General features: G+C 42.8%; 1 protein-coding gene across 1 annotated transcript in view; it reads right to left on the bottom strand.

Annotated features, from left to right (window-relative positions):
- Positions 1 to 22,194, bottom strand: part of LOC115102971 (voltage-dependent R-type calcium channel subunit alpha-1E-like) — a 90,991-nt gene that overhangs the window by 22,406 nt on the left and 46,391 nt on the right. Inside the window, 21 exon segments of the mRNA XM_065005687.1 lie at positions 116 to 222; positions 425 to 484; positions 579 to 708; positions 1,495 to 1,642; positions 1,842 to 2,185; positions 2,329 to 3,138; positions 4,940 to 5,007; positions 5,175 to 5,242; positions 5,544 to 5,661; positions 6,008 to 6,077; positions 6,443 to 6,574; positions 7,705 to 7,817; positions 8,100 to 8,212; positions 8,537 to 8,740; positions 8,972 to 9,043; positions 9,885 to 9,938; positions 10,887 to 11,002; positions 11,115 to 11,218; positions 11,503 to 11,693; positions 18,722 to 18,880; positions 19,035 to 19,138. Coding sequence (XP_064861759.1) covers positions 116 to 222; positions 425 to 484; positions 579 to 708; positions 1,495 to 1,642; positions 1,842 to 2,185; positions 2,329 to 3,138; positions 4,940 to 5,007; positions 5,175 to 5,242; positions 5,544 to 5,661; positions 6,008 to 6,077; positions 6,443 to 6,574; positions 7,705 to 7,817; positions 8,100 to 8,212; positions 8,537 to 8,740; positions 8,972 to 9,043; positions 9,885 to 9,938; positions 10,887 to 11,002; positions 11,115 to 11,218; positions 11,503 to 11,693; positions 18,722 to 18,880; positions 19,035 to 19,138 — 3,285 coding nt within the window.

Below are 22,194 nucleotides of genomic sequence, written 5' to 3'. Positions count from 1 at the left end.
AGAAGATGCATATCAGACACTTAGTTTGGAGATATGCTACAGTGCACTGTATAATATATGTGAGCCAGTGAGTCAGTGTGATTACTAATCCAGCACCAGAAGTATTGTGACTCACGTCAGAGCGAAGGCGAACAGAGCTCCCACCACCACGATGAAGTCCAGAATGTTCCACAGGTCACGGAAGTAGGAGCCGTCGTGCAGAAGCAGGCCCAGGTCAATCATCTGGAAGACACACGCACACACCCACATACACAGGGCAACATAGATACACACACACACACACACACACACATAAGACAACATAAGTTACTACACTGAAAAAAACGTTACAAGTGTATTTCCGTGCATAGTTTTAGGAGGTCCAAATTGATCATTTCTCTTTGAGTATCTCACCTTTATGATAATTTATCTTTGAGTATCTCACCTTTATGATCATTTCAAAAGTGAAGACTCCAGTAAAGACGTAATCAAAGTAACGGAGAACCTGGAAAAGCAAAAACGCATCCGACAATTACGTGAGAGGAAATACACATCTTCACGTCACTGACACAAACATTCCAGATTCGTATGGAACTTACCCTGTTTCTGTCAGAGTTGGTGCACACAGGGTCTTCAGCAGCCAGAGCGATGCTGCTAGCCACGATCACCAGCAAGATGGTCATCTCAAAGTAGCGCATGGTCACCACATAGTGACAGATCCTCCTGATCCTACAGATCAATAAAGAGGAGCGGAGTTGACAGTATCGCAAACACTTATGGTCGCTCATACAGGCTCAGAAATGATGGATTGTCGTTTCTCTTTGCTTATTTGAGCTGTTTTGGCCATAATATGGACTTGGTCTTTTACCAAATAGGGATATCTTCTGTATACCCCCCTATCTTGTCACAACACAACTGATTGGATCAAACGCATAAAGAAGGAAAGAAATTACACAAACTAACTTTTAAGGAGGCACACGTAAATTTAAATGCATTCCAGGTGTCTAACTCATGAAGCTGGTTGAGAGAATGCCAAGTGTGAAAAGCTGTCATCAAGGCAAAGGGTGGCTATTTGAAAAATCTCAAAAATAAAATACATTTTGATTTGTTTAACACTTTTTCGGTTACTACATGATTCAACATGTGTTATTTCATAGTGTTGATGTCTTCACTATTATTCTACAATGTAGAAAGTAGTACAAATGAAGAAAAACCCTTGAATGAGTAGGCGTTCTAAAACTTTTGACCAGTAGTGTACCTCTGAAGATACATTTTGATATGTTTGTACTGCAGGGAACAATATGGTACCCTAACCAAACCTTTTTCTCTGAGAGTGAGAGTGCTGTACAGCTACAGTGCATGAGAGAGTGTGTGCAGAGAGAGAAACACAATAGCCTACGTATACTAAAAGGGATCAAAGAAACATGTTTCCGAGTCCTTTTATAAAACTGAACTGAATTGATTAGTACCGCCGTAGAATGCATGCCAAGACATGGCCAGGAAGGAGAGTCTTACGGATTGGAGGCCTTGAAGAGGAACATGCTGTCAGGAGGTACAGGTTTGGGCGGGCTGGCCTCCTCCTGCGCCTCCTTCTCCTCCTTTTCCTTCTCCTTCTCCATCCTTTCAGGCTGGTACACCTCCATCTCTTTGTTGTTGTGTAAAGCTACATGTAAATTGAAGATAAAACCTGTTATTTGACCTGGCTCCTGCCGGGCATGGCAAAACAAGTCCATCGTCATCGTTACCATCCTTGTTCCAGCAGGAAACGGTACAGAACAGTCAATGGCAATTACATTGCTTTCAAAGAACTAGAATGTATCAAGCTACGAATGTCGGTCAAGAGCGACTATATGGAAGCATACCTGTCAAAGGGATGATCTCCAGCAGTGGCTGTTCTCCAGACATCTCTATGATCACACTAGCCTGGCTGTCTAGGACTTGGCCTGGCCCCTCACCCTCCTCACGGTTCAGGGAGGCTGGGTTGTTCTCTGAATCATTGACCCCGGATGCTGCCTGGAGCTCTGGGGGGTCTGTGAACTGTTCTGGGGCTGGCTCCAATGGAGGGTCCTGAGACAGGGGCTCACACTGCCCAGTTTCCCCCACCTCGCCCTCCTCCATCTGGGGTGGAGGGTCCAACAGGGGTGGGGGTAGGGACTCGGGGAAGTCATCACATAGGGGAGGCTCGGGGATGTCTGCAATACACACTCTGAAGAGGAGGTGTATGGAAGAGAATGTGTGGATGTGTTTAGACACTTAGCCAATCCTAATGTGGGCCTGAAGTCTCATCTCACGAATCACAATCGCTTAACCCTTAGCTTAAAATAATGGAACATTGCACCACTGTCTTACCTCAGATGCTCTTCTTCACTCTCTAAGTTGACAATGCTGGCTCCTTCTTCCTGGCCCGACACTCCTCCCTCCACCACGGCGACCTCTCCTTTGTCCATCTTCTCCTCTTTTTCTTCTTTCTCCTTCCTCTCTTCCAGTATCTTCCTCTCTCTGCTGCCTGATTCTCTGACCTCCTCATGTGGGGACTCTCTGCTCTTGGCCTCAGCCCGGGCCTCACGATGACGGTGCCTCCTATGCCGAGCCACCCCTCCCTCCTCCGCCCCCCCAAGGCCAGGCCTGAACTTCCGTGCCACCCTGTGCCTCCTGTCCCCACCTGCGGGTCGATGGTGCACTGCTCTCTCCTCAACCAATGTAAACAGAGGCCTAGGCTCAGAGTCTGGAGGTTCCGGCAGCCGGATGGCGATGGACATCGGGGGTTCAGGCATGGGCATGATTCCGGACATGGGCGACTCGGGCAGGTGTCCAGGACTGGTGTCTGGGGAACGGGTGGGTGCACGGTAGGCGGTGGTAGGGTTGTCAGTGGTGTCCTCGGTGGGGCTGCCTCCGAACAGCACCTCCTGGCTCTCCATCTGGCGCCGCTTGCGTAACTGGTTGGCCCTCTGCTCCCACACGGATCTTCCGCCTCTTCCTCCTCCTCCTCCTCCTCCTCCCCCCCTCCTCCGTCTGTCACGGCGGTTGGAGAAGGCGTTGGCCCCATTGGGGGGCTGGTCAGCTCCGCCCGGGGCACCGCTCTCCTCCTCCTCTTCGGGGACGGCCATACGGCCCCTGTGAATGGCCTTCTTCCTGTGGAGATAGGGCCTCCTCCTCCTCCTACAGAGCACAACACAAAGCCTGTCACTAGAGGGCAGCATCATGCCTATGTCATATGTACACTTACATATCAATGAAAGGATACATCTCAACACTAAATACTGTATAAGCATATTACATATTATATAACATTGTATGTATTCATGTATGTATGTATGTAAGTCAATAATGAAGTACGAAAATTGCATGACATATATTAACATTTTGACTCAGATATATTGCATATTGTATGGCTAAAGATTCATTGAATTCACACATTGAATTATCATCTAAATAAAACAAACATCCATAAATTCAATTGCAATTCAAATGATGAAAGTACCTGGGAAGAAAGCGCACAAACTCAAAAAGCCACAAAAACAAAAAGGAATAGTGCAGGATTAAAATAGGAAAATACTGTTATATCTAGCAATTAGCTTCTTCTTCTAAGATAAAGGAAATGGAATTATGTGTCACAGGGGTACAGACAAACAACTTTACTTACGGGTATTCAAACTCTTTTGTAGTCCATGTAATCAATGAGTGATTGGTTGAAAACAAGACATTAGTGATTTTGGAACAAAGACAGAACAGAACCTTGTGACACAGTCCAAAACCAGGTCAAGGGTCAAGGCCAATGGTCAACAGACATCACCGTAATGCCAGTCTAGTATATTTGGTTATATCTTATTTTTCTTATAATTATATTTTCATATTTGGCATGGGGATTTGGCTTTGAAGGCTTGATCAATGGATCCAAATCCTGTTCACTTAGAAAAATCATTATTTCCTAAGTAGTGACAGTGGATGTTTTATAAATATTATCAGATAACAGTGGTTATCCAAGTTACAAATTGTTTCACCTTGACCGTACAGGGGCAGGGTTCGAATTTAGACTTCTATATTTTGTCCTATCTCTTTCGGTCAGTGCCACATAACAGGCATAGAGTAACAAGACAACATGATGGAAGCAGCATTACATAACATTACACCATAGTACAGTATATGTATCAAAAGCAGTGGCATCTTGATAGCTCTGAAGCACAGAGGACTGACACTCAAATATGTAGTAACAGACAAAAGACAGAGTCAGCGTAACGTGCCTGGAGAAGATCAGAGGACAGTACAATCCATGCATCCTTTTCCCCCCTACCTGTACCTGTTACAGAGGGAGCAGAATGGTTGGTGGTGCTTATACACTAAGCACATACTCCGCTTATACTCTATAATTGCCCTGTCATTTGGTTTAATTTACCCGTCGACTGACATGCACAATTAAACAAATTCTAAATAAATAAAAACTTGCGTGTATAACTGGCCTGTTATCTTTCTTAATTTACCTGTTGAATGACATGCTCAACTAAACAAAACAAAAAGTAGAATTAAAATCATGCATTATCCTTTAGCAAGTCCCCAGAACAACATCAGATTCATGAGCGAAGATGCTTGTAATCACTAGGATGTGCGCCTCATCCCTAATTTCACTAATGCAATTACCGTTACACATGCTTTGTAACAGGCAGCTACACATACATTATCCACACTCAGAACATGCCTCTCTAACCCTGAAGACTCGTCGTGCAGCTGTACGCAAGGAAAATAAACATTCTTCCTGGTAACGCCTACATCGCATTCTCAAAGCTTAAAGAGAATAGTGGATCCTTGTTTTTCGGTGGGTTTTACGGCTGTGTAATCGACAGATATGGAGAAAGCGTCATGATCACCCCTCAGATTCAATCTCCTCCTAATCATCATCAAGACTCGGCCAAAGTAGGTGACTGACCAACTGCCATTGTGATAAAAGTATAAACAGAACACTTACTCAGACATCGGGCCATCTCTGCCTCTGGCGTATCTTGCATTGAAAAACTCCTCTTCCTCCTCTTCGTCCTAACAAAGGTCAAATAAAAACACAAAGTAGTTTACATCCCACAATTAGTTTATGATATCGGGCAGATATGGCCTTAGGTCATGACCCTTACACATTTCTTTGAAAGCACTTATTTTAATTTAAAGATACCCCATTCTGTAAAAACTCTTAAAACAGTACTACACACCTTGGTGAGTTCCTGTGCGTTGGCAAGGTTATCCACAGCGATGGCCAAGAAGACATTGAGTAGTGTATCTGTTCACAGTATGGTCAAGAGTCCTAACAGGGGTGGATGAAACTGAAATACATGAATTAGGTTACTGTCGGACAGTTCCACAAAACATCTGAAATACGTTTAAAACAAGTGGAATCGCTATAAGGGGTTATCCCCTGGGTTGTACTCAGTGCATCTTTTCCCCCAATAAATCAACCCATGACCCTACTACCACTAGGTCTATGCTACAACTTTCAACGAAAAAGAAAGATACATGTAAACCTATTGACAATGTGAGCAGAATCTGTCAATTGTGGTTAGCAGGATGTTGAGCAAGGATACAGTTCCCAAACAGGGTGAGCACTATGAAGTATATGGAGGACCACATGCCGTACTGCACTCCTCCTTGGGAGCGGATGCCATTGTACATCACCTCATTCCAGTCCTCACCAGTCAGAATCTAGATTGAAAAGTACAAGATCTGTAATGATCAGCCTCTTGAAGTCTGAATGAAAGTAATACGCAAACAGCGTAAGTTAATAAAGTCAGAACTAGTATTATTTGATTTGTCTCTGAATCCCAGTTTATGGTTTTGATCAAACATTCTTCCATATTTCACAGCTCTGACATGTATGTGCATATGTGTATGTATGGGATGCTAGTAGATGGAGGGGGAGGTGAGCAGTGTTGTTCCATTCTGGCCCTGGGGGGGGGGGGGGCGGTTGTGGGAGATATACCCGGGTAGGTTATGTGTGTCACCATGGAGAAGCCAGTGAGAGGGACGGTCTGGAGTGTATGAGCCAAACCTGGAACACTGTCATGATAGCAGCTGGAAACGTGTCAAAGTTGGCAGGAGTGTAATCTTCAAAGATGAACCTGAAGGGAGAGAAAGAATGGATGGGCAGATATGACCGGGGAAGAGGAGGAGGTGGAAATTGCTATTTTCAACTAGACGTGTAATTTCAGGTCTATCATTCCATTTCCCGACACAGCAAAACAAAACATGGCAAGCTTCCAGCTGCTTCGGAAGTTATATTTGTAAATATATACGGTGACGTGATGATGGGCAATACACATCATTAGTCAATGAACAGATCAACTGAAAATAAATTCATGGGACCTGGGACTTGTGCATACCAAAACATACTGATGTCCTAATATTGGTGAAGCACTGAATCACTATCCTGAGATCAGTGACCACCGTATCTAATAAGTGAACCCAACCCTCTGGTTGTGCTCACCTGCCCCCAAAGAGCTGCATGCCCAGCAGGGCGAAGACGACGATGAAGAGGAAGATGAGGAAGAGCAGACTGATGATGGACTTCATGGAACTCATAAGAGACACAACCAGGTTCCTAAGAGATGCCCAGTACCTGGTCAAGAAAAAGGAAAAAAAGGTTCACATACAAAATAGACAGACCTCAACATCTTCTGTTTGCCATTTGAATGTATTTTTGGAGAGTAATATATTGTACTTCCAGCAGTATAACCAATGCTGACCCTACATTTACATTTGAGCAATTTAGCAGAAGCTCTTATCCAGAGCGACTTACAAAAGTGCATTCATCTTAAGATAGCCAGGTGAGACAACCACATATCACAGTCGTAGCAAGTACATTTTCCCTCAACAAAGTAGTTATCAGACAGGTCAGTGCTAGTAGGAAAAGACAGCAGCAACACTAAAGCTGACCCTACCCTAACCTTTAACCTAGAATGGTAATACATTATACTTACAGCAGTAACACTAAAGCTGACCCTATCCTAACCTTTAACCTAGAATGGTAATACATTATACTTACAGCAGCAACACTAATGCTGACCCTACCCTAACCTTTAACCTAGAATGGTAATACATTATACTTACAGCAGCAACACTAATGCTGACCCTACCCTAACCTTTAACCTAGAATGGTAATACATTATACTTACAGCAGCAACACTAATGCTGACCCTACCCTAACCTTTAACCTAGAATGGTAATACATTATACTTACAGCAGTAACACTAATGCTGACCCTACCCTAACCTTTAACATAGAATGGTAATACATTATACTTACAGCAGTAACACTAATGCTGACCCTATCCTAACCTTTAACATAGAATGGTAATACATTATACTTACAGCAGTAACACTAAAGCTGACCCTACCCTAACCTTTAACCTAGAATGGTAATACATTATACTTACAGCAGTAACACTAAAGCTGACCCTACCCTAACCTTTAACCTAGAATGGTAATACATTATACTTACAGCAGCAACACTAATGCTGACCCTACCCTAACCTTTAACCTAGAATGGTAATACATTATACTTACAGCAGTAACACTAATGCTGACCCTACCCTAACCTTTAACATAGAATGGTAATACATTATACTTACAGCAGTAACACTAATGCTGACCCTACCCTAACCTTTAACCTAGAATGGTAATACATTATACTTACAGCAGCAACACTAATGTTGACCCTAACTCTCATTCTGGTTGATGTCCCACTCACTTGGTGATCTTAAAGATCCTCAGGAGTCTCAGTGCCCTCAGGACGCTGATGCCAAAGGACATGCCAGGCCGGAAGAAGCCCCACACCACCTCAAAGATGCTGCCAACTATCACCTGCACGGGAGAGACACCACGCAACATTCAAACACCACAAGGGAAGTTTAGACAAACCTTTATCATTAAGAACACACATTAGTCAGCAATATAGGACAGTATCACATAACAATAGCACTTAAGTGTCCATATTGTTAGAAATGAAATGTCTTGTTGTTTTTCCTAACTCCCTAACATAACACACCTCGGTTCACCCGTACAACCATAAGAAAATCTTATGTTGCCACACGTCTAAGTCCTGGTTCACTATCAGCTAACATGGACTAGAATGAATGAACTCACTCCACAGTCGAAGCAGTTGAAGGAGGAGTGGAAATAGAGGCGGAATCCCAGGCCGTACATCTTTAAGAACATCTCTGCCAAAAAGAGCCCCAGGAAAACAAACTCCGCATAGTCTGAAGAAAGAATAAATCATTATGAATCAAAGACTGGGCAAATGTTCACAGTCTTTCCTCTGTTCAAACCAAGCTATTTAGCTTTTTTTTCATGTTATAAACTCTGCACGACAGAAGAACCACATCTCCATCTTCTAGAAGTATATTTGAAAGCCGGCCAGATTGAATTGATAGTTTGCTACTGTTACTGTAAATACACTACATATCCTATACTTAGGACCTGAAGTTTCTTCTGAATGTGCAATTGTTGTTGTAAAAAGGGCTATGAAGACACATTTTCATTCATTGATTGGTTGGTTGATTGACAGTCCAGCCCAGACGTACACAAGAAGGTGGAGAGCCATTCGGGCTGGTTGTGATGTACGATGGCCACACAGATGGTGTTGAGAGCCACCAGGCTGAGGACGGTCCAGTAAAAGGTGTCGGTCTTCACCATGCGCCGCAGGGAGATACGCAGCATACGCTCCTTACGGCGTATATACGCCACCGGGCCACGCCGCACTGTACGGATCCGCATACGAGGTGCTCCTGGGGCAGGAGGAATGAGGAGAGGAAGAGAGGATGAGTAGATAGAAAGAAAGAGAGCGAGAGAAAGATAAAGGGCTGGAGAGGAGAGAGAAAGGGTGTTGAAAATAATAGATATGTCAAATCGAGGTCAAATACAGTAGATATAAGGGGAAAGAGACCAGAAATGGAGGTGGAGAGAAAAACAGGAAGATGCCTAAATATGAGGATCTGGGCTGTGTGTTCCTCTCTCACCTATAGTGGAGCTCTCTGCATCCCCAGGACCTCCTCTATGCTTAGCATTTTTACTGGTGGCCCGCTTCAGCACTGAATACACACACAACAGAAAATTAGGACAAACAGAGAATATCCCCAATAGCATGGATAGAACAACAGATGCTTATAAGCACAACGGCACAACATATTTCACTTGCCAGCCATTTCGTCCATAAGGAGCGACAAACTAGTTATAGAGATAATGATATATTAATGGATGGAAACGCTAATGTTGACGTGCTAACTTTCAGGCAAACTGACTGAAATACTTTGAACATGAGAGGAAGGAGGAAGAGCCAATTAAATGTGGCTTTAATGATGGCACCTTTTTGTTAGGTTGATAAGGTATGGTGTAAATGAAAGTGTCATTATGAACCATTCTCGTTTTCCAAAAAGGAGTGAGACTAACAAAAACATGATATAAAAACAAGACAGTTGACAGACGATATATCACTACAGGCGTGCGCCAAGCCATTTTCACCTTGCTGTTCCCAAGACACCCAAGTTCACACAGTAACCAAAGCAAATTAACTTCTTGAGGTTTTTACGGTATATTTTTCTCTGAAAGAGGTTTAGCCTTTTCACTGCAATTTTCAATTGTCTGCAGCAGATCTAAGCTAATGGAGGTCAAAGAGGAACTAAATGTCTGCCTTTGTTTACAACTGGAGTTAAAGTGTAGTGGATGTAGAGAGGCAGGGCAGAGGATCACTGGTTCAAGCCCAGTAATGGGGCATTTGGACAGTAGAGGAAGCAAAGCTCTTAGCAGCACACTGACCCCTGTTACATAAGGATTTACTGATGTGAACGTGGGAGGAAAGGTCTTCCGCACAATTGAATTCACCATTATGGTGGTAACTCCTCTCAATGAATTGTGTTTTCTGGTGGTTCTTACCATCTAAAGCAGATCTCCCTGAATTCTTGTTCTCCTCAGCCAGCATCACCTCCTCTGAAACAATGGGGTGAACATGTCATTGTCATCCACACAAAGTGAATTCCAGGTCAGTCATAAAGTGCTCCTGAAACATAAACAGGGCTCTCTCTCTCTTTCCCTTAGCACTCTCAGATGATTGTGAGCAAATCATGGGGCCAACCTGTTTAAATGTAATATTGAAATGATTTTATTAGCACTACAAAGGTGAGTATTTGAGCTGAATGCATAGTGTTGATGCTCTGAGAGAGGGAAGAACTCATCATCAGGTAAGAGCTCATCCAGGGCTCGCCTGGTAGCTAACTTTTCACTTTCAGGGCCCTGATGCCGCCCTGCAGAGAGGGAACACTTATTGATTTCTATGACGAATGCATACATTCAAACACACACGGATGGACGCATGAATGTGCATACACACACACGGACGTACACATACACACAGACATTCACACGCACACACACACACACACACACACACACACACACACACACACACACACACACACACACACACACACACACACACACACACACACAGAGATGAAAATACACACACGGAGGAGTGAACACACACCCACACGCATGCACACCAGCTCACACACACACAGATATGCACAGACTCGCACTCACACATTTACACTTGGGTCAAGGAGTCCGCATCACCTTCCTCTCAACCTCTACTTGCGTGGGAGAAAGATGCTGTAGATTGCCATTATAGCACTGCAGCTTCACAAAGTCACCCTCCATCAACATATTCACCAGGTAGCTCCATCCACATATTCACCAGGTAGCTCCATCCACATATTCACCAGGTAGCTCCATCCACATATTCACCAGGTAGCTCCATCCACATATTCACCAGGCAGCTCCATCACGGCAGATCCACTTGGATCTTATAATACATACATTTTTGAATTTTATGTAGTTATCTCGGGTGGTAGCGGTTGTAAGGTAACAGTACAGTACCTGCTCGGTCTATCCAGGCTCTGTATCCATTGAGTTCTCTCTCCACCTGCTGTTGACGTCTCAGCTTCATGAAGGCTCTCCTGTTCTCCACCCGCTCCCTCTCTTTGGCAAACTCCCTACACACGCAGGACATGAGGCAATCCATTGTTTCCTCTTCCAAAACACTTATAAAATCACACACAAAATTCCACATGTGCACGCACACAAACACAGCTTTTATTTACTCACCCAGAGAGGACTCCCAACACCAGGTTGAGTACGAAGAATGAGCCAATAATGATGAGAGGAATAAAGTACATCCAATTCCACATAGAGCCCAAGGCATCGTTGGTCTAAAGGAGGTACAATAGACATGTATAAGGTACATAAATACAGGTACAGACTTAACGCTTCACTGCTGAAGAGTTACTATGTAAGAACAAGGGGCTATGCATTCTCTGGAAATCAAGCACAACGCGGACGCTGTGCCACAATGCTGTGCGCCGGGGACGCATCACACACGCACATTGTGGGTTATTTCCACCGGACTTCCTAGCCCCTCTTTGATTATCCCTTACTTCAATGTCTCTACCTTGTAAATAGTTCCTAAAAAATACTTTGAGTGATCTGTTCTCACATTGTAGAGTACAGCTGTCCACCCCTCCATGGTGATGCACTGGAAGACAGTGAGCACAGCGAACAGGATGTTGTCAAACTGGGTGATGCCGTTGTTGGGGCCAATCCATGACCCGATGCAGTCATACTTCTCCGGACACTTCCTCACTCCACAGGCAAACTCCACCTCGGTCGTATCCATCGTCTCATTTTCTAACACAGGACAAGGCAGGGGTTGTGGTGGTTAACGTGTAGCTAGCTTGTTACTTTCTACACAAAGCTAACAGTGTCGCAGATTTCTCATTGTTTGATTACTTTAGCGCTGCATCTGACCTTTTCAATGTGACAAAGTTGCCTTAAATCTGCAGTTGGTACATCCAATTTTGACCTTTTAAATTACTGATATGTACCCATTGATTTTTTAAGAATATAACTTAGAAATACCCCATTAGCTTAGATCAACTGTCGTTGCCCATCTGAACCCAAAATATAAGCTTGTTTTATAGGTCCCGTGTAGCTCAGTTGGTAGAGCATGGTGCTTGCAACGCCAGGGTAGTGGGTTTGAATCCCATGGGGGACCAGTTGGAAAATGTATGCACTCACTACTGTAAGGGTGTCTGCTGAATGTTTAAAAAATTATACTCCATTGTTTGTAAACAAAGTAATTGAGAACAAACACTGTACAGCCTCGAAACATTGTTAAAATGAACATGTGGATGGTCAGTCCTGTCTATGAATTTGAGAGTGGTTACATTTCTCCAGCCCCATCCCTCAGCTGTTTACCTAAACAGTGGTACGGTAAACACTTTGTTGTTCTTTGAAATGCAGATTGCTCTTCAAGAGGGAAATACGGTTTAGGAGTAGCGGATGTCTAGAGCGTCAACCTTAATTACAACAGGAGAGCTGTGAAAAACGGACAATCTGTTTCAGGTAACCACCTTAGGGACCGGTCATCAACATCACAGGGGTCAATGCTGCTTCGTGAATTGAGGGTTGAGAAGTACACATTCTGGAGAGATCCTATCTGACTGTGTTAAACCATATTTATTAAAAATACTATATTTGGCTTGTGTGATTACAGAGTAATCATGGTTGGCTAATTAAAAAGGTAGCTAGGGAGCCCAGTTGGGCGTATTAAGGGACGGATTCCAATTTACAGAATGGATACCTCGAGGAAAATGGGGGTGTCATGTTCAATTTTAGTCAAGGGGAGGGTTTGGGGTCATGTAATTTGTATTTGATGAAATGTTTTTATTTCTCTGTGTTATAGAATTAGATGCTTATTAGGCTATATATCGATGTGTGCCTGAAGCCGTCCCCTCATCTCTGATTCTCTGCTGGGCATGCAATATCAAGTGCTCCCATGTGCTATTTAGTGTGGTCTCAATCAAGTGATCCATAGCCTATAGGCTACGAAGTGCACGCTTGGAGAAGCACAGAGAAAAGTTATATGTCTAAGATAACTGATGGGATGGTGTAAATTAAACTAGGCTTTACTACACATGGAAATGGGCTGCTCTTTTTTTGTGTGCTGCCTAACCAATGGCTGTGCTGCGTAGGCCTACAGTGGTAGTTCAGGAGGAGAGTGATAGGTTTCTACCAAAAATAGGTTTTGATTGGGCCTACTCCAAAAAATGGAGGACCGGAGGTAAACTTTGACAGCTTGCTACTACTATAATTGATTTGATTAAAAACAATATGTTTCTTGCCCCTTATGTTTTTATTAAACTTATTGACCTCACAATAAGCCAGATTCAAGTAACTTAATGTACATTGTGGTGCCGCGGCACAATCAATCGAAAATGGACAGCTCATGGAGCTGAAAGTAGTCAAATTCTAGTAGGCATCATTTATTTCAACCGTCTTCATTTGAATTAGACTTTAATAACAACAAGAGGGTTTTGTGTTGGAGCCTAGAGGTCGGCCTACCTGTTTGAGAGACAAAATTAGGCTACAGGCTGCTATATCCTTAGATTTGTTGGTTATTCTTCCACCCACAATGCACTCTTCAATTATTCTAAGACGTTGGAGGAGGAGGGAGGGTTGCTAAGCTGACATGTGGAATTGTTTTAAGATGGTTATACTATGGATCCTTTAGCTATTTGATTTTGAATTGTTGGACCCCTTAAGTTATAAAAAAAAAACATACTTTTTCTTTGGGCCTTTACTACCAAAGTCGATAGAAACACATAGAATAACACATTGAATGCAAAAACAACCAAAAACTAAATCATAAGAAATAAGGTTTTGAAGTGTCTGTCCTAAATCTAGGAGATATAAAAAAAACTTAGGATATATATATATATATTTTTTACACATATTTAACTACCTTCATACTTCCATTTGTTTTTTTTAAACCGGTACCTTCAGATGAGTCTTGTTACACTTTTGGGGGTTGTAGATGAAAACGGAGAACACCATCATGTTCCCATTAGTTTGTAGCCCAAACAGTTCGGACGTTACCAAACAGAAGTTGGTACATCAACCGTACACACTTCAGACAAGTCAAAACGGAAAACACCATCGTGTTCGTGACAGTCTCCCCTTTAGGGAGTGGTCATATTAATTTATAGGTCAAACCGTTCCGACGCTACAGACGTTTACGTGAATGGCCAAAACAAAAAAAACAGATATCTCTAGTTTAAAAAAACAGATATCTCTAGCTTAAAAAAACAGATTTTGATAGGTATTTTTTGGTTATTTAATTTAGATTGACGCACTGGTGCGGCAATTGACCCTAGGGAGTTAAATAGCCGTGTCAGTGAAGGGGTGTTAAAACCAAAACTCGAATTGTGGGGGTATGAGAGGGTATGCCATAGGCCTACCTTTTATTAAAGAAAATGGCAACAAACAAAAAAGCACAGGCCTACGGCTTGTTAGTTTAAGATTTTGAGGAAAATAAAACGGATCTGATTATATAAAGTGATCTATAAGAGCGCTTTGATCCGCAATGCTTTATGCTAGAAACAAGCTCTAAACTACCCGGAAAAGATGCATATGGGGATATCACTGTTTCGTTTTTTTGACATTCACAGGCTTACTTTGCATGGGAAATAATCTAATTATGTCACTATCAATGTCACGCCCTGACCTTAGAGAGCCTTTAAATGCTCTATTTGGTTGGTCAGGGTGTGACTAGGGTGGGAAATCTATGCTAATATTTCTTTGTTGGCCGAGTATGGTTCCCAATCAGAGGCAGCTGTCTATCATTGTCTCTGATTGGGTATCATACTGGGATCTTGGGGATCTGTTGTGGGATCTTGGGGATCTGTTGTGGGATCTTGTCTTTTTGTGTTGCATGTGTTGCACTCCTAGCTTTACGTTTGTTGAGTTGTTTATAGTTTTTTTGGTGGAGCATTTAAAATGAAAGAAAATGTATGCCTACCACGCTGCACCTTGGTCTTCATTTAACGACGGACGTTACAATCAATTGATTAAGCTGTTCACTTTCTGTACAATAGAAAGTAGTTCAACTCAGACAGCTTTTTAAGGAAACACTTGTGACCTTCTCTCGTTGGTTAAGCCATGGAAGAAAAGTAGCCAGTAGTTAAAGCTGTAATTTTTCTGCATCGGTAGGCTTACTCTGTGGGGTGGAAAGGTAGTGGTTTTGAAACTTTTGAAAGCACCATGCACAGATTCCTAATGATGTCTCAGATTGAATTATTTGAAAACAAGGACAGTTTGGTTGCAAACAAGACACACTGATTTTATATGATGAACACATAGGTTTTATCTCTCTGTCCATTCTTAGCCTGTCATTTCAATTACTTGTGTTGTATTAAAAAAACGATTCCGCTAATATGTCAAATTAAGTACAATTGCGTGACATTTTTTTTATAAAAGGCTATTTTTTCTCGGACCTGCAAATACAACGATAGATTCGTGTAATGTTTTTACTATAAAGGAGATCTTTCCACTCCTATTATTTTCCATGAAGGTCTGTGAACCCACAACCTTCTGGCCCGCAGCCCTGTGAGCTATCAAAATTCCTGCATTGCCATATCATGCTTACAGGACGAAGAACAGTTTCTAAAACTGCATATCTAAGGCTCTGGTCTGTCTAAGAAGTCAGGGTAAATGGTAGACATGTTCTCTGCTATCCACTTTTTCATTATTATTTGCGGTATAAGGTGACCTGTTTATTTTGTAAGCGTTCAGGGAGGGAAATATATTTTGCTGAAGGGAGGGCCATCCATTTTCATTTCAGCGGTCAAATTTTCTCCATGTAACCCTTATTATAAATAACGTTCACTCACAAACATGAATCATGTTTGCCCCATGCCACCACCTTACAAATGTGTGCACATTAAAAGCCTGTAAGTACAGTACACTACTTAGAACAAGCAGTTTGAAACATGACTGTGTAAATAAAAACAAAATATATTTAAAAAAAATTGTCGAGTAGGGTCAGATGCATTGGTGTATCAGTACTTTACTTTACTATTTATAGTTTTGACTATTTATAGTTTTTCCTCATGAAAATAATTAACTTTTTACTCCATACATTTTCTCTAACACCACAAAGTACTTGTTCTATTTTGAATGCTTAACAGGACAGGAAAATTATCCAATTCATGCACTTATCAAGAGAACATCCCTGGTCATCCTTTTTGAAAAGACGGCATCGAAGAACATGCCTGACGTTTTACATTCTCACAAAACAAATTATGTTCTGGGATTCATCCAATGGCATTGAGGAATACATCACCTCAGTCATCGGCTTCATCACTAAGTGCAACAATGACGTCATCCCCAAAATGACTGTAACCCAACCAGAAACCATGGATTACAGGCAAAATCTGCATCGAGTTAAAGGCTAGAGCTGCCGCTTTCAAGGCGCGGGAGACTAATCCGGACGCTTATAATAAATCCTGCTCTGCCCTCAGACGAATCATCAAATAAGCAAAGCGTACAGGATTAAGATTGAATCCTACTACACTGGCTCTGACGCTCGTCGGATATGGCAGGGCTTGGAAACTATATACGGACTACAAAGGGAAACCCAGACACGAGCTTCCCAGTGACGCGAGCCTACCAGACGAGCTAAATGCCTTTTATGCTCGCTTCGAGGCAAGCAACACTGAAGCATGCACGACAGCACCAGCTGTTCTGGATGACTGTGTGATAACGCTCTCGGTAGCCGATGTGAACAAACATTCACAAAGCCGCTGGGCCAGACGGATTACCAGGACATGTATTCATAGCATGCTGTCAAGTGTCTTCACTGACATTTTCAACCTCTCCCTGACCGAGTCTGTAATACCTACATGTTTCAAGCAGACCACCATAGTCCCTGTGCCCAAGGAAGCGAAGGTAACCTGCCTAAATGATTACTGCCCCGTGGCACTCACATCAGTTGTCATGAAGTGCTTTGAAAGGCTGGATCACATCAACAGCATCCCCCGGACAGCTTAGACCCACTCCAATTCGCATACAGCACCAACAGATCCATAGATGACGCAATCTCAATCGCACTCCACACCGCCCTTTCTCACCTGGACAAAAGGAACATCTATGTGAGAATGCTGTTCATCAACTACAGCTCAGCGTTCAACACCATAGTGCCCATGAAGCTCATCACTAAGCTAAGGACCCTAGGACTAAACACCTCCATCTGCAACTGAATCCTGGACTTCTTGGCGGGCTGCCCCCAGGTGGTAAGAGTAGGCAACAACACGTCTGCCACACTAATCCTTAACACTCGGGCCCCTCAGGGTCGTGTACAGGAAAAGGAGGGCTGAACAGACCCCATTAACATTGATGGGGCTGTAGTGGAGCGGGTCGAGAGTTTCAAGTTCCTTGGTGTCCACATCACCAACGAACTATCATGGTCCAAACATACCAAGACAGTTGTGAAGAGGGCACGACAAAATCTTTTCCCCCTCAGGAGACTGAAAAGATTTGGCATGGGCCCCCAGATCCTCAAAAGGTTCTACAGCTGCACCATCGAGAGCATCCTGACCGGTTGCATCACCACCTGGTAGGGTAACTGCACGGCATCTGAGCGTAAGGCTCTACAGAGGGTAGTGCGAACGGCCCAGTACATCACTGGGGCCAAGCTTCCTGCCCTCCAGGTCCTATATAATAGGCGGTGTCAGAGGAAAGCCCATAAAATTGTCAGAGACTCCAGTCACCGAAGTTATAGACTGTTTTCTCTGCTATCGCACGGCAAGCGGTACCGGAGCGCCACGTCTAGGACCAAAAGACTCCTCAACAGCTTCTACCCCCAAGCCATTAGATTGCTGAAAAACTCATAAAAATCACCACCGGACAATTTACATTGACACCCCCCCTCTTGTACACTGCTGCTACTACTACTACTACTCGCTGTTTGTTTGTTACCTATGCATAGTCACCTAGCCTCCACCTACATGTACAGATTACCTTAACTAGCCTGTACCCCTGCACACTGACTCGGTACCGGTGCACCCTGTATATAGCCTTGTTATTCTTATTGTGTTACTTTTTATTATTACTTTTTATTTTAGCCTACTTTGTAAATATTTTATTCTTCTTGAACTGCATTGTTGGTTAAGGGCTTGTAAGTAAGCATTTCACGGTAAAGTCTACGCTTGTTTTATTCGGCGCATGTGGCAAATCAAGTTTGATTTGACTTGATTAACTGCCTCTGAACTGGCAGACTCAATAAACACTTTGTTTGAAAATGATTGTCGACGTGTTGGAGTATGCCCCTGGCTATCCCTAAGTATATATATACAGTATATATTTTTTGTTATTGTGCAGTCTGGTTTGCTTAATATAAGGATTGTGAAATGATTTAAATCATTACTTTTGATACTTAAGTATGTTTAAAACCAAATCATTTTACACTTTTACTCAAGTAGTATTTTACTGGGTGACTTTCATTTTTACTTGAGTCATTTTCTAATAAGGTATATTTACTTTAACTCAACTATGACAATTGGGTATTTTTTCCACCACTGTTTAGATGGGACAGTCGGGTCCTCATGAAGCTGTAAGGTAAAAGAGTAGCAGTATGAAGATGTTCTTAATAACAATGCAGGGGGGTGAGCGCGAGAGAGAGAAAGAGCGAGAGATTGTCAAATACAAGATAATAGAGATGAGGACCCTGTGAAAATGCAACACAGAGGGGGAAGGGAACCTCTTTAATGGATAGAGGTACAGTAGAAAATAGGTTTTGGATAGAGAGAGAGTATGAGGGAGTGTGGGGGAGTGTATAAAATACAGAGTGTGTGAGGGAGACTGGAGTATGTAACTACCCAGGATGTCAGCAGTAGGTAGACAGGTGTGGTGGAGCTTCCCGCTGTAGAACTCCAGGCCGATGATGGCGAACATAAGAATGGCAAAGAACAAGAGCAGACCGATCTGGAGCAGGGGCACCATGGCCTTCATGATGGACTTCAGCACGATCTGCAAGCCTGATGATGAAATCAATTTAAAAAACACACACACACATGTGAAGAGTTCATGTCTGATTGCCTCTGAGAATTAGACATTATAGTAAGGTACATATTGAGGTATTATGACACTGTAAATTATATTGATATGCTGGTAGATATTGACTGTACTCACTGGGGATCCCAGAGACCAATTTAAGGGGCCTCAGGACTCTCACCGCCCTCAGGGTCCGCAGATCCACTGGTATGTTCATGTGGGCCCCTGCTGTTGCCAGTATTCTGCAGATAGAAATACATGATCAGATTCAGAATAAAAGATTGAATACATGTTTTCCAGTGGGATCAACGGTTAATAAGCAGTGTGGTTTATAAGGGGTTTTGGGGCGGAAGTGGTGTACATTGAATTATAATTTACACGGAATATACCAAACATTATCAACACCTTCCTAATATTGAGTTGCACCCCCTTTTGCCCTCAGAACAGCCTCACTTGGGGAATGGACTCTACAAGGTTTCGAAAGCGTTCCATAGGGCTGCTGGCCCATGTCGACTCCAATGCTTCCCACAGTCGTGGCAGTTGGCTGGATGTCCTTTGGGTGGTGGACTATTCTTGATACAAACAAGAATGTTGTGCGTGAAAAACCCAGCAATGTTGCAGTTCTTGACACAAACCCGCTTTGCACACCTGGATTGTACAATATTTGCACATTATTCTTATAAAAATTCTTCAAGCTCTGTCAAGTTGCTAGACAGCCATTTTTAAGTCTTGCCATAAAATTTCAAGCTGATTTAAGTCAAAACTGTAACTAGGCTCCTCAGGAACATTCAATGTCATTTTGGTAAGCAACTATATATTTAGCCTTATGTTTTAGGTTATTGTCCTGCTGAAAGATGAATTTGTCTCCCAGTGTCTGTTGGAAAGCAGATTGAACCAGGTTTTTCTCTAAGATGTTGCCTGTGCTTGGCTCTATTCTGTTTCTTTTCATCCTAAAAGAACTCCTCAATCTTTGCCGATGACAAGCATACCTATAACATGATGCAGCCACCACCATGCTTGAAAATATGAAGAGTGGTACTCAGTGATGTGTTGTGTTGGATTTGCCCCAAGCATAACGCTTTCTATTCAGGACACACATTTTTGCAGTTTTACTTTAGTGCCTTATTGCAAACAGGATGCAAGTTTTGGAAATGTTTTATTCTGTACAAGCTTCCTTCTTTTCACTCTGTCATTTAGGTTAGTATTGAGGAGTAACTACAGTGTTGTTGAGCCATCCTCAGTTTTGTCCTATCATAGCCATTAAACTTTGTAACTGTTTTAAAGTCACCATTGGCCTCATGGTGAAATCCCTGAGCGGTTTCCTTCCTCTCTGACAACAGAGTTAGGAAGGACACCTGCATCTTTGTAGTAACTGGGTGTATTGATACACCATCCGAAGTGTAATTAATAACTTCATCAGGCTCAAAAGGATATTCAATGCCTACTATTTTTATTTTTACCGATCTACCAATAGGTGCCCTTCTTTGCGAGGCATTGGAAAACCTCCCTGGTCTTTGTGGTTGAATATTGGTTTGAATTTCACTGCTCAAGCAAGGGGTCCTAACAGATAAGTCCATGCAACTAATGTGACTTGTTAAGCAAATGTTAATAACTGCTGAAGTTATTTAGGGATTGTATACTTATTGACTCAAGACATTTCAGCTTTTCATTTTCAGCTTTTCATTTTTTATTAATTCGTCTTGACATGTTTGCCGCCGTAGCATTTGATTGATTGATGCCTACAAGCATTTGGCCACCCTTGATTTAAAAAAGTATAAAATAATTAGCCAATCAGCATTGAGCTGAGCTCAACTGTGGGTTGTCCTGGTGCAGCAAAGCACCGTCCAAGGGAGGCCAGTTTGGATTAGGCTTCAGACCAATCAAATCACTTCCTTTGCAAAATATCATTGTCAGAAAAGCGTGTCTGTTTCTGGTCTGCTGGTGTTGATGTTCTGCAGTAGCTAGCTTGCTAAATTGTCCCTTTCCTAAGCCATGGATGGAGATGGGGATTTGAACTTCTGGTTTTTACTTAATTCTCTGTACAGCCAATGATTATGACGGAGATTCTGATCTAACCATAAATTAATATGTTGTGCCACTGGCCTGAGACGATTGAAGTTGAATATGTAGCCTAGATGTTGCCTAGTAGGCTCCCATTAACTAGCTAGTTAACTTAGATGGTTCATTGTTGCCCATGTGAGGAATTGAGGCTAGCAAGTATTTTAGCTAAGTAGCCTATCACAACAAGAACTAAAAGCATGTATGACAGAGCCATAGATCATTTTGCCAACATGAAAGAGAGGAGGATGGCATTGGCGTTCAACTAGTCTACAAGTAGGGTAAGTCAACAGTTTTTGTATGACTTATTTACTTACACACACACACACACACACACACACACAAACCAACACAGACGAATCAGCACCATGGACAGCCACATGATATTTAGCAACATTGATTGGACTAAATCGTTTTTGGTGTCTTTAAGTTTGTTTTGAGTGTATTAAACTAAGCATATATAATCTTGTTGATCTGATGATGTTTCAATGTTTACATTGAAATGGTGCCGGAATAGCAGAGGCAGTGCTCCTGTTGTCTTAGCGCTGACTTGTGGTAACTCTGTGGTTCTAAATCAGTAGTTGTTTAGTAAACTGTAAATATTAACTTGCTTGACCATGCTGCAGGTGATATAACTGTGGATATGCACTATTTGCTTTGTGGACACAGGACATATGTTAATTTATGGTTTTGGGATGAAACAAATGTATGTGTCAAGCCCTGATCTGTTTCCCCTGTCTTTGTGCTTGTCGCCATCCCCCTCCAGGTGTCGCCCATCTTCCCTATTATCCCCTGTGTATTTATACCTGTCTTCTCTGTCTGTTTGTTGCCAGTTTGTCTTGTTCGTTTAAGCTTACCAGCATTTTTCCTGTCAGGTCCACTCGTTTCCCAGCCTCTCTTTGCTAGTCCTCCCGGTTTTGACCTTTGCCTGTCCTGACCCTGTACCCGCCTGCCTGACCTCTCTGAACGGGTGCTCTATAGGCCAAGTCACCCACCAGACCACCCCCATCAGCCTACGAGTGTCAGGGAACCACAGTGAGGCTATCCAATTCCTGCTGGTTGAGTCTCCGCAGGCCCCTGTGGTAATGGGATTCTCTTGGCTCCAGCGACACAATCCCTCCATTGACTGCGCTACTGGTGCCATCGTGGGCTGGAGCCCGTCTTACCACACTCATTGCCTGAAATCAGCTCTGCCTGCCCCGGGACGTCTTCCTGGGGGCTTGAAAATTGCACCGGACCA

The sequence above is a fragment of the Oncorhynchus nerka genome, linkage group LG20 (genome assembly GCF_034236695.1).
Source record: "Oncorhynchus nerka isolate Pitt River linkage group LG20, Oner_Uvic_2.0, whole genome shotgun sequence".
Taxonomy (NCBI): Eukaryota; Metazoa; Chordata; class Actinopteri; order Salmoniformes; family Salmonidae; genus Oncorhynchus; species Oncorhynchus nerka.
Note: the sequence above shows the minus strand (reverse complement) of the source record. Positions and strands in the feature narration are given on the sequence as shown.